The sequence below is a fragment of the Gavialis gangeticus genome, unplaced genomic scaffold (assembly GCF_001723915.1).
Source record: "Gavialis gangeticus isolate Ggan-Ray unplaced genomic scaffold, GavGan_comp1, whole genome shotgun sequence".
Taxonomy (NCBI): domain Eukaryota; kingdom Metazoa; phylum Chordata; order Crocodylia; family Gavialidae; genus Gavialis; species Gavialis gangeticus.
The window spans coordinates 86,368,513-86,381,156 of NW_017729022.1; the positions used below are offsets into that span (position 1 = coordinate 86,368,513).

General features: G+C 43.7%; 2 protein-coding genes across 2 annotated transcripts in view; one reads left to right on the forward strand and one right to left on the reverse strand.

Moving 5' to 3' along the window:
• SLC25A18 (solute carrier family 25 member 18) overlaps window positions 1–6,883 on the forward strand; it is a 15,647-nt gene extending 8,764 nt beyond the window's left edge. Inside the window, exons 7-9 of the mRNA XM_019515557.1 lie at window positions 934–1,088; window positions 3,007–3,082; window positions 4,185–6,883. Coding sequence (XP_019371102.1) covers window positions 934–1,088; window positions 3,007–3,082; window positions 4,185–4,326 — 373 coding nt within the window. The 3' untranslated portion in view covers window positions 4,327–6,883. The remainder of the gene's footprint in view (window positions 1–933; window positions 1,089–3,006; window positions 3,083–4,184) is intronic.
• ATP6V1E1 (ATPase H+ transporting V1 subunit E1) overlaps window positions 6,663–12,644 on the reverse strand; it is an 11,398-nt gene continuing 5,416 nt past the window's right edge. Inside the window, exons 5-9 of the mRNA XM_019515556.1 lie at window positions 11,107–11,196; window positions 9,609–9,677; window positions 9,093–9,187; window positions 8,025–8,112; window positions 6,663–7,278 (exon numbers count right to left, since the gene is read on the reverse strand). Of these exons, the coding sequence (XP_019371101.1) occupies window positions 7,216–7,278; window positions 8,025–8,112; window positions 9,093–9,187; window positions 9,609–9,677; window positions 11,107–11,196 (405 nt within the window). The 3' untranslated portion in view covers window positions 6,663–7,215. The remainder of the gene's footprint in view (window positions 7,279–8,024; window positions 8,113–9,092; window positions 9,188–9,608; window positions 9,678–11,106; window positions 11,197–12,644) is intronic.

Sequence of the window (12,644 nt, forward strand, 5' to 3'; positions counted from 1 at the left end):
TCACAGCAGGGAAGTCCCGGTCCCTGCACAAGAAAACGGAGGTGAAGAATTGGTTAAAGAGGTCCGCTTTCTCTTCTGACGCAACCACCAAATTGCCCAGCGTATCCTGCAGGGGTCCCACATTACCCGGCACCTTCTTCATCCTCCCAATATATTTGAAAAAGGACTTTTTGTTATCCTTAATCTTGGACGCTAGTCCGAGCTCCATGTCCGCCTTTTCCTAACAGCTCGCCTACAGGCCCGAGCTGAGGAGGTATACTCCTCTTTGGAGATTTCACCCCCCTTCCACCGGGCGTACGCCGCCTTTTTGGTAAGCAGGCAGTCCCGGACGCCCTTGGTGAGCCAGGGGGGCTTCCGGACACTCCTGCCCCCCTTGCTTCTTGTCGGGATCAATTGCTGTGGCTTGTTTTGCTGACAAATTTTCAGCCTGCAGGTAAACCCACGAGCTGGGTGACATGGATCCATGCTCCAAATCTGACCTGGGACCCTCCTCAGCTTGGAAATTTAGTGATGTGACAAGTGGTGGTTGCTGTAGTTCCAGAAGCCATTGCAATTAATGCTACTGCTGATTGTCCCACCACCAAATTTCCAGCAGGCCACATGACAGCTCCGCAGGCCAGATCCAGCCCTGGATAGATCCATGTCTTTGACACATCGGCCCTGGATAGATCCATATTCACGTTGGACAGAAGGTATTTGACTTCCTTAAGAGTTGCCCTGCCTCATCTAGTCCTACATTTCAATGGGAAAACCACTGGATCCAGAATTCTTCTCCATTTTAGGTAGTAATGGTGACCTATGTTGTACAAGCATCTGCAGGGCTAGGATAAAGAAGAGCTGTTTACCTTCTCTCATCAGACACTAGCTGTCAGTGAAGAGTGTGGTATTAGTCTATGTTAGGTTTTTACTAATTCTTCCCCTTCTTGCCAACAGAGATGTGCCTTTTTCCGTTATCTATTTCCCACTCTTTGCCAACATCAACACACATGGGCAGCGGCACACTGGAGAGAAAGCATCCTTCTTCCATTCCTTTGTGTCTGGCTGTGTAGCGGGTTCTGTGGCTGCTGTGGCAGTGACCCCCCTGGACGGTGAGTATTGTGTAAAGGTACGGCCAGGTGTCAGGAGAAGAATAGGATGGAGATGGCAGGGGTGGACAAAGTCTGGCCCACGGGCCAGATTGGACCCATGGCAAACTCCATTTCCCAGCATCCCCTGCCTGCATTGCTGTGGTTGGTTTAGACCCCAGCAGCAGTGTGGCCATGACAGCATGGGGCCAGGGTTTCCATGGAACTGGCCTCAGCAGCACTGGCAGGGCACGCGGCTGGGTGGGAAGCTGCTCTGGGCCTGGGATCTTGCAGTGGTAACAGCATGGTGCAGAGCTGGGGCAGAACTGAGATCTGCTGCCCAAGCAGAGGCATGCAGGCAGCAGACTGTGGTTCTGTCACAGCTCTGGACCGTGGTGTCACCACTGCAAAATCCAAGTCCTGGCCCCAGGGCAGCTTCCTGTCTAGCCACATACCCTGCCAGTGCTGCTGGGGCCAGTCTCCATGGAAACCCTGGCCCCACGATATCACGGCCCCACTGCTGCTGGGGCCTCCATGGAAACCAGCTGCAGAGACAAGGGCAGGGGCTGCTGAGAAAGGGAGTCTGGCCAGATGTACCATTTTGCCCACCCCTGATCTAGGGATTTTGGTTACTTTTATATCATGTCCCCAGACTTAGCCAGTTTCTGCTGCTCGTTCTCAGATGCGTTCCCAAAATCTGTTGGTCCAGTCCATTGTGACATATCGGTGCAGAAGCTCTGAGAGTAGGTGGTGCTGGTGGCAGAGTGGAAGTACCATAGCAATGACCAAAGATAGGTTATCTCTGACCATCAGCTTTTTGCTGGCGGCCTCTTAGAACAGCTGGCTGTGACAGACGGGTGCTGAACTTTGGGACTCCCTGAAGGCTTGTGATGTGCCATACATGCACAGCTCAGAATCCCGGCAGCTTCCACACCTGACAGCTACAGGTGTTGTCCTTGGAGGTCACATCGCTATCCTTTAGACAAAACATTCTTGTTAGCATATACAACAAGTTACACACAACATGCTTGTTGCCATACATGCAGTTGTATTTGGCTTGCAACCAGCTCTGATAAGGGAAGGAGAATCAACCAGCTTGCCTCTCAGTTTGCATGAGATCAGAGATTCCCTGCAGAGAGTACAGCCTCATGCAAACCTCACTAGCTTACTGAGCAGTTTGAAGTCTCTATTCTTCCAGTCACTTCCTAGTTATTTCTTCTAGTGGTTCTCTCGCATTGAAATTCACAAGCACCTCCAGGCATCACTCATGCAGCATGTGCATCTCTGCTTCTTTCAGATCTCTCCATTGTGAAAACCAGAATCTAAAAAAGGGGCGGTGACTCAGATGCGTGGTGACATTTTTGAGTCCTGTCGTGACTTGTTAGAATGCTGGCATTCAGCTTCTCCATGCCAGCTACACAGAATCACAATTTTGTTCTCTATTCCCAGGAAATTCTCTCTTCTACAGTGCAGCTTCCTCCATGGCTGGACCCCTGCTTTAGTATCTCCTCTGTTTCCCATTCTCATCACCTCTTCAATGGGTCATTTATTAAGGCTCCAGATCTGAAAAAAGGGTAGTGTCTCAGATGTGTTGCAACATTTTTGAGTCCTATCCTGACTTCTTAGGACTTTGGCAAGGATTTATGAAAAGTCTACCTTACAGTTTGTTGTTACCTCCCTCACTATGGAATCTGTATGCTTGGACAGAGGTGGACAAATACCATGGTCTTCGTTTTGTAGATTGGAAAATGGAGGGTCCAAGAAGCAAAGTGATTTGTCTTAGGTCACAAAGTGAATCAGTGCAGGAAGCACAGACAGGGTGTTGTGGTTATCTTATTTCCCCATTTGTTTTATAAAAGCCCACAGAAGTTAGATCATAGGATGATGCTGTAGTGGGGTGTTGGAAGCCTGAAATGTATCTTCTACACTCTGCCCATTTTAGTTCTAAAAACCCGAATTCAAACCCTGCAGAAAGGCCTGGGAGAGGACACGTACAATGGAATCATTGACTGTGCTAGGTAAGCCAGAAGACTCTCCCTCTGCCTGTCTAATGTATCGTAATTCTGTGCCCACTGCTCTTGGTTATTTCACAGTGTGGGGGTCACAGCAGGTACTCCATCTCTTTCAGTTTTGCAAAATTCCCTGAGGACTTTTGATGGAACAGCTTAGTCCTAGAATGAATCAGAACTTCCCTTTGACTACTCCTCCAGCTGATAAAAGAATGATTTTCCATAGTGTCCTTGATATGCCTCATGCTGAGTTAGTCAGCAACAGAACTAACATATCTCATAAGCCAAGTACTTCACACAGTCCACTGGGGAGTGATGTTAATCCAGTGGTTTACAACTTGTTCAGCTGAAGTGCTCAGTAGGAGGAAAGTGCTGAAACCATTTCCCAAAGACCTTCCCAGCTTGTGCAACTGTTGCACAATCCATAGAAAGTGGCACTTGCATAGATTTTGGGTTTTTTCAACGTGAAATCATGAGAATGGGGCCTTTCTCTTCTTACCCTTAAACATGCAGCCGTGTCCAGACGAGCGCAGCCGTGCAGTATGACGCTGCAGACACGTCTGCGGCCCCACATACTGCACATTCACATGTTTTCCACACTGCAAGGGAGAACTGCCCATGCATGCTTTTCTGCAGGTTTTTTTGACCCTAGGATAGCATGTGGATATCCATGGGTCAAAAAAACCCATGGAAAAAAAAGGCACGCATGGGCAGCATGCAACACTCAAAAGCAGAGCGGGGCCACCCAGAGCTGGGCTGAGGCTGCTGGCAGGGCTCCAAGCAGCAGAATCGCCACTGCTGCAGCCATAGGAAGCCCCCAGGACCCCAGGTAAGGCTGCTGGGGCCAGCTGTGCTGGCCCCAGCCTCCTTTACCCCATCCGGGGTAATTTGTCATGCACCATTGTGCATGTGGCATGGACACTTCCCAGAGACAAGTAGCAGTAGTGCAAGGTGTGCTGCTGCTACTTGTTCCTGGAGAACCAAACATCCATGCTTATGTGGATGGAGCCTGAGAGTAAATTCTCTCCCCCTACTACTTTTAACTAGTTGTATAAAACACCTAGAGCTGCTTGTTCAGCCACATAATTTTCCTTTTTTTTTTAATATACAGGAAAATCTGGATGCATGAGGGTCCTGCTGCCTTCATGAAGGGGGCAGTCTGCCGGGCCATGGTTATAGCTCCCCTCTTTGGCATAGCCCAAGGAGTTTATTTCATTGGTATTGGCGAATATATTTTAGGATATTTCCAGTAGCACTGGCTTTTGCTAAGCAAGACTAGGCTGAAGATCCCACAAGTTTACTTCCCCATCTCTACAGAATCAGAATGACCAGAAATGGACAGGACCATATTGTGATCCATGCTGTGACTTTGACACAACCTTCTGCTTTCCCTGGCAACAAACAACGGTGGACATGGGCTATTTGCCATTATGGCTTTATTTTCTTGTACCCTTTTGTTTCCATGTGCTACAGCTGACCACTGCACATTTATAAAAGGGAAAGGACTATTTTGTCTCCTTCATTATCTTCTCTGAAAAATGCTAGTCCTTTTAAGATAACATGCAGCTGGATTTTTGAAGTGATATGTGTATAAACATAAGATCCACTCTGCTTCAGGGCTGTTCTCTAGGATTGTTTGAGGTTTGTGTTGAACCTGGAGGCACTCTTCAGTTCTCAGCTGACTTGCATGATTTGCAGTGTCCTGTCCTGTACATACAGTATGCCTTGTTCCTTGTATTCAACTGTTTGCCAGTCTAAACTTGCTGTTTCTTACCCTGCTTTTGCAGAGAAGGTAAAAGCCGGTTGAGTGTTTCAAGAATGCAGGGGGCAGATCCAGCTGACTCACTGAGCAGTAAGAAAAAGCTCAAACTAACTTGTTCTAGCAAGCAGTGTCTAAACAGAAGGGTCAGTAAGTTAAGACAAAGCTAGAAGTTTTGTTCATCCCCTGCAGGATCTGGATGTAAGCTATAGATTCTGGTTTGTGCAATGAAGCTGGAAGCTAATATATTGCAGCCAAAAATTTAGATAATTTACAATGAGATTAGGAGGGAGCTGGCAGCAGTTACTGAAGGTCAAAAGCAACTAGATTTAATACTTAGATAAGCACAAAAGCTAATAAACCAAACAGCTATGCTAAAGCAAAATATGGAGGCAAACACACTGCACCCTCACTACACAGATGGGCCAGCTACAAGTGTGTCAGAACTTGGCACTTTTAGGACCATTAGATCTGCCATTTCAGAGAAGCAAGGCTGTAAGTCATTTGTGAAGTCCTTACAAAGAAAGAGAATAGCTTGTAGCACACTCAGAAACTGGGTGTTGCAGGACAGTATTTTTATAAAATAGTGCTACTGCAGCCTACCACCCATTTCTTCATGCCACAACGTGAAAGCCATGTACCAGCACACTACACCCAAGAGTGACAGGAGCAGGCTCAGCAGCTCCCTCAAGCATCAATAAACTGGCTTTATGAATGTAGGAGTCTTGGAGGAATAAAATGGGGAATGGTGCCAGGTGTTAAGGTACAGTACTGGCACTATTGTTCAGGTGTATTTTCAGGAACTTCAGAAGTGTCTTGTATCATTATGTGCAGATTAAGAAATAGCATCTATGACGCTCTCAGAGAGTGACTGCTGTGTGGCTGTAAATTTAGGCTACATAATGTTTGCTCAGAATAGGTGCAGCTCTTCAGTGACTGAAAAACTGTCTGTTACCTTTTAGGGCAGGGTTATATCTACTGACCACTCTTCCCCCCACTAACTGCCTCTAGTTATATGCTTAGTAACAGAAGAGAGACATTTTGCTGCTAGTTTGTTCCTCCTTGTTGGAAGAATGAAGATCACCCTGGATTCTTATTTAAGAGTATTTTTAAGTTAACACTATTCACTCCCACAATTAAACTTCTACTGCTTGCTGTGCAACTAGGATTTAAGAGAAAAGGGAACCATTTGTAATACCGAGTACATCAATGGATACTGATGTGCTAGCAGCTTTCTGTGCATTATCTCTGTGCTTTCCCAGGAAAGTACATTTACTTAGTTGCTAGGGAGTTCAGTTCTCTACTCCATCCAAGCCCCACTGTGACTTTCAGGTTGTCAAGTACAGATACACTAGTTTGCAAGCTAGTAGTATAGTCTATCCACTATCATTCATATGCATCTTTATATTTGTCATTTATTAAAGTATGCCACAAAGCTAGTTCTGCTATTGAAATAGTGGGTGATGTTACTGTTTACAAAAATACTATAATAACCAAAAGGTTGGTTGGGATCATTCCTTCCACACAGGAACCAGCTCAAATAGGAAGCAGCCTTCAATTCAGCTCTGATAGGAATGAACTACTTTGCTTAGTGCTAGCAAACATCTGCAGAATGAGGATCCTATTAGCGTGGTTTGCAGCTTTTGACTTATGTAAGTACCACAACTGTTCAGGGAGGGTCACTTTTCTCTGTATTACTGTTCTCTAGAATTAGTACTTGTGCTGAAGAGTATGATGCCCTTGCCTGAACAGTAGATAAAACAACTACCCCCACACTCCATCACAGTTACACTTCAATAGCAGCACCGTAGACTGACTACAAAAGGTCTCTGTAGACACGCACCTTTTTATTTTAATAAATAAAGTAGTACAGGCTCAGGCTTCTTTTTTTAAATCACATATACAGAACAGGAAACTCTGGCCCTGACCAAGTAACACAAGTCAGACTATTGACCCTGGGGAGGAATGCATACTCCCTGCACAACACTAAAGGCCTTAATTAGAAAGAGAGCTCCCATGGGCATATTGTATGGTCAAAGACTAGGTAACATGAAAAGTCAAGTGGCCAACAGAATGAGTTGGCCTAACTGGACCACTAATCTTATAGCCAAAGCAGCACAGAACAGAGCCAAGACCCAAACAGTCTCCATTCTCTAGTGTCACTTCCAGATGAGGTGGTCATCCCCTCATTTTGATCAATACATAAATCACCACAAAATTGAGTCAGGCTAAGCACAGCAGGTATGCAAAGTTATTCCACCGAAGAACATAAATTGGATGACACAGAGCAGTGAATAGGTACATTTCAAGATTAAAGTTAGCAGACACTTTTGCATCTCTTCAGTATGGCAGTGGAACAGATTCCACTTTCCCTCAAAGAGGTTTAGTCCAAAAACTTCCTGTTGGCATTGGCACCAAAGAGTGCCACTCGGATTTCTGGCATCATCTGTTGAGAGAGCACGAGAACAAGTACAAGAGTGTTAGAAGATGCTTCACATATACTGTACACTTTAAGGAGTAGTAAAATAACTGAGCACCTAGTTGTTTGATTATAGGAACCGGTGGGCGATATGCCAAATACAAAAATAGCTCGGGAAAATTCCAAACAGCTCTATGTTGCCGACATGACTGAAAACAAGATTTGTGTCAGCGTAGTCAAGATCCTAAGCAGAGGGACAAGGTAACTCCGAAAAGTAACAGAGAGCTGCTGCTATTTAGGCAATAGCCAGATTGGCAGTCCTGAATGAATATTGCAATAACCACGGCCAGAAGAATTCACTTTTCCCTAGGGAACAGACTGGGCTAAATCTACTATCTGTATCAGATAATCTCTGTATCGAAAAAATTGTTCTGGGTTTAAGGTGGACTAATCTATATCTAGGTTAGATTTAGACATTTTGACTAGGGAAATCTATATTCCCCCATGCAAAAGACTCCATGCAGGCACTACATAGTGGCATAAATAAGCTCCTCCCACAAGTCAGGACAGCTGAATTTACGAGTCTTTGCTTGTCATCTACCTAAAACACGAGACTGCCACAAATCTTACTTTGAAGATTTGGACTTTGATGAAATTCAAGGATGCTAACAGCAAGACTTGGCTAGTCCAATGTTGGGAAGATAATGAAGGCACAAAAAGGAGCTGGGTGAATAGATGCTTCCCAACCTCAACTTCTCCTTCCCCAAAGTTACCTGCTGGGCTATGAGATCCAGCCGACTTTCCAGAGTATTGGAAACCTTGATTTTCCCATTGCTGTTATAGATTTCAACACCTCCAGCGCTAGAGAGAGAAACGATTCAATATTACATATCATAACTTGGCAGAGCTAAATACATGCTTGAATGCACGTCAAGAAGATAACGAACCAATGGTGCTGCCCACTACTCATTTTTAAGCAAACTTTAGTCTGAATTGCATTGCTCTTGCTTTTTAGACAGCAACACTAGCCCTAATAATGCTCTGGCCAGTAGGGATCTGAGCAAGAAAGAAGGTGCACTTTGAGGTGTTGAGTCTTTTCACAGCATCCAATAAATAAGAATGTCTCACAATTTTCAGATCTTGGGAGGAGAGCGAGCAGCCTACAAATATTCTTAAGAGAATGACATTTCTTATACCATTTATACTGTTTGTATAACAAAACAAATAAAAAAAACACAAAAAAAAAAACAGCAGACACTTTGAGGCTTGTGATGTGTGGGGAGGCTGGAGTAAATATTTTATGGATCTTTTTTGGACTTTGCATCCAACTGTGTATTAGACAATCACAGACACTGGAGTATAATCCAATTAGTTCTTCTTACTCTTATGTTTCTATCACTAAATCTTATTTTGAGATCTTTATTCAGGTGTTTACTATGTAACATGAAAGTTATAACCTGCGTCAGCCCTTAGGACTCTTTTTTTGCTTTATCTTGAACCTCAGAGTCCACTCAAAGACTGTAAAAGTTATGCCATGTTTCTACCTGCTGTTGACTGCAGACAATCTGCCCCAAAGTTTGTGTTTAGTTTAGGAAGGTTGCAAGCATGTCTGCTTACTTATTAACATCATTACTTGGTTAGAATAATTAAGCCTGGTAAGAATTAGTTACGTGCAGATTCTCTAGTGCCAGCTCTTCACTAAACAGCAACAGATATGCTTTGAGGGTACTACTTTCATTTTTCCAGAAGAGTTGCTTATTCACACTCCCTCAACAACTAACAGCCCATTAGAGAACTGCATTAGATTACCATCCACCACCAATGCCTGCCAAATTCCTTACATTTCCTCTGGCAGGAATGTTTCCTGGTCAACATGAACATCAATGTCTTTTTTTGCAGCAGTTTTGTAGGCAGGAATACTCTTCTGTACAGCAGTCTAGAACAGAAATAGACCCTTAGTTAAGATCAGAGAGCTTGGGGTGAATTGAATTCTTTGCTCAGACATGGTGCGTGTGACTACCATCAAGTCCATATTAAGGAAAGGGGAAGAGCCAGAACTCATGGACTCGTTCATTTGTCTCACCCTCTTCTGGAAGAGACTTACTTTTAAAAGCCATTTAACTCCTGTCATCATTCCTTATACTGTGAGAAGGCCCAAGGCACTTTCTAAACAAAAGACATTTCCTGAACTGAAAAGTATACAATACCAACGATCAGGTAACTGCAACACTTTTATCTATTTATTTTAATTTGGTAGCAAGTTGCTTTATTGCGTTAGGACTTTGCCTGCCAGGTTTCAAGTATGAGTTCCACGCTTTTAGCTATGGAGACACTGTTTCCCATTCTAGTCATCTTACCTTTACCAAAGGGAGATCCTGTTTCCGGCAACGAACAAACACCTTGGGCTCAAGTAGCTGAAAGAATCCCTGTGCAAAACAACAATTATGTTAAAATAGAGATGAAGGAAACTTCTAGCACCACTATAATTCATTAGCCACAATGCAATGAGAAATTAGTTTAAAGTCCAAGTAATGGCAGAAGCTTCCCATCTCACTGACTGACTATCAAACTGTCCACTGGTTACAAGCCATCTTACCACAGTCATCCTGAGATAGGACTTATTATGATCAGTAATGTGAAACCAATAAGAACTTATAGATTGCATTGTGTATGAGCTGGACAGTCCAAATTTGTAACTAAAATGCTGTTAGAGCTGGCCAAGATGGGCACTGAAGGATGGAAGAAGAGAGGCAGGTTGAGGGACATTAGTATTTCTAACTGGACCAGGCAAGCTGCAACTACGTAAATAGCCTGCACAGCTTTTTCTTAAGGTCTGCAACAATTCTAAATCCGTCCAGTGATCTCCAGCTCTACTGAAGTTCTATAGAAAGATGCAGACAAGTGGGAGACTAGAATGCCCTGAATTTGTGACTCTAGGCAAAATGTACCCCACTTTGCAGGTTTATTATTGCTGTGTGTTTGCATGCAATAAACAGGGCTAAAAGCTACATGTATTACTGAATTGTGCTATGTCAGTGTTATAATTCAACCTTATTTGGCAAGTCTGAGCTCAGCAAAGGAGGGGAATGACTAGAAAGCTAATAAAAAGGCTGGAAAGACAACTGACTGTGCTGGAGAGTCTTTGCTATTTTAAGCTGGGGAGCACACAAATAAAAATAGAATTCTTGGCAAAAAGGTAGTGCCTGTTTCAGGCTCTTGTATTAGCATAGCAGCTAGCACAGTTAAAGTAGTAAGCTTCCATTAAAACCTTGGTGTTTGTAGCTGCTATATTTCTGAAAAAAGGTAAATATTTTGACCAAAGTAACATCCGATGCCCGAAGCCTGGTTATGGAGGTAGGGAAGCAGATCTAGTTAGATGTACTGTGTCACTTAAGTTTATGCAAAGCTATAGTCACACAAGTCTTGGCTCTCTGTCTAGAATTTGAAATGCAAACAGACAGGATCATGAACTATTCAGTTGGGAGAAAAAGCTTTTAACAAGCATGCGTTTCAAGAGCTCATCCCAAATATATGTAGTGAAAGCTTAAGTACATACTCCTTTGTGTTTACTCTTCATCTGTCCTGAAGCAATGACAGTTTAAGAAGCAAGTTACTGTTTCTGTGAGTTTGTGACAACCGTCTCTCATATTCATATGAAACTTCTCAAGAACCTAGATGGCATACCTCAGACAACAGGGCCTTGCATAAAGCTGAAGTTTGACTCCCAGGTCTAGTGGGAGTAAACTGAAAAAAATGTTCTAGGTGATCTCTATACTGCAGCAGTACTCCCAGAGTGGGTTCATGCTTGAGGTAGGACTGAAGAGACAGCTTTTCGCTGTGGCTGGAGTATTTTACCTGTAGAACTAGTCCATCTAGTAGAGCTTGGTACCTAGCAGTATCCTTCACCACCTTGGCAAGTCTCTGCTTGGCTTCGTTCAACAAGTCCTACAGAGAGAAGAGATCACGTGAACAAACAAGTGGGCTCTACTCATTTGATTCTATGCTTACCATCCCTCTGTATGAACAGGACAGACACTGTGCCCCTCCCAACAAGTAAACTTCTCTTCCAGCTGGTGTTCCTGGCACAGCAGCTTCCCCGAGCCCTTCCCCCAGCCCTGTTTAAAACTTAAGGCAATAACTAGACATAAACTCCTTTCCTCGGAAAAGGAAAACCTTGGTAGTAGAATAGCTTTTAATTATTATCTTGTTCAGATGGAATAGTATTGGTAAAACTGAGTAAGAACCATTTCTCCTACCCTATCAACTGCACTAGCATGAAATCAGAAGACTTACAGCAGTCCACACTAGAGAGCATTTGACTACCCCTTTGGTCTTCTACCTGCACAAATCCCTTATATTAAAAATGAGGTTTCCTGTAATACCAATAATTTTCTTGGCTTGGCCTGGTTAAAATAAGATAGCTAGGAAACTCTAGACTAAGGGAAGACCACTGTCAGTAATAAGTGGCAATACAGGAAGCTTACATGGAAGAGTCAGGCCAAGGAATAGCAGTGTCCATCCACTGCAGCCCCAGCCCTCACCCCAAATGCTCACCTGATAGTCTTCACTTGTGAGAAGGCAGTTACTCCATGCATGCAGGAAAACAGTATGCTATGCCCAGAACATGGCTCCAGAGAGACCAATTCAAGAAGCCCAGAACCCAATTTTGCTATTCCATTCCTAGTAGTGATTGTCTTGTTTTCAGAGCCAATAAAAAGGAATAGTTTTTATCTGTTTAAGGAGCACAAACAAATATGGTTCTAGGCCTTTGCCCATAAAACATGTAAAAGAGCTGTGTGAATAGCTATTTTAGTTTGGTGGCTGAACTTTAGAGACATACACACACAGAGTTAGTCTGCCCCCTCTCCCCCCTGCTTTAAGACTGAGGCTCAAGTCTTATTTCACTTGTTCCTCAGTCTGTTTTAGAGTCCATTTTTAAGGATTTTTGTAGCTTGTGACCTGGAATATTTCAGGAGGAGGAAGTGTTATGAACTGTTCAGAAGCATGTGGCTGAGTCAGAAATTTCAGTAGCCAGAAATTCTACAGCATGGACTAATTTGGTGGAGTCAACTCTTTCAGCTCCCTCTGTGCAGCACATTTTAAATCTTTCTAAATTTAACCTAGATTATTAGTTTGGTTCCAGGATGAAAGAAATAATTTTTTTTTTAAATATAAAAATGAATGCCTCTTCTCAGAATAGTGTTATTCAAATAGGACTATTTTAATGGCTCAGAGCACTACCGAGTACCTAGGTTGTATAGACTGCCTCTCAGTCAAGACAAGAATTTTAAAGCTAGATGGAAGAGGTTCAGGTCCAGGGCAACATAGGAGCATGGGCGACTGGTGCCTCTTGAGTCAGTGACTAGTCCCGGGGGGGGAGGGGGGGGGGGGGG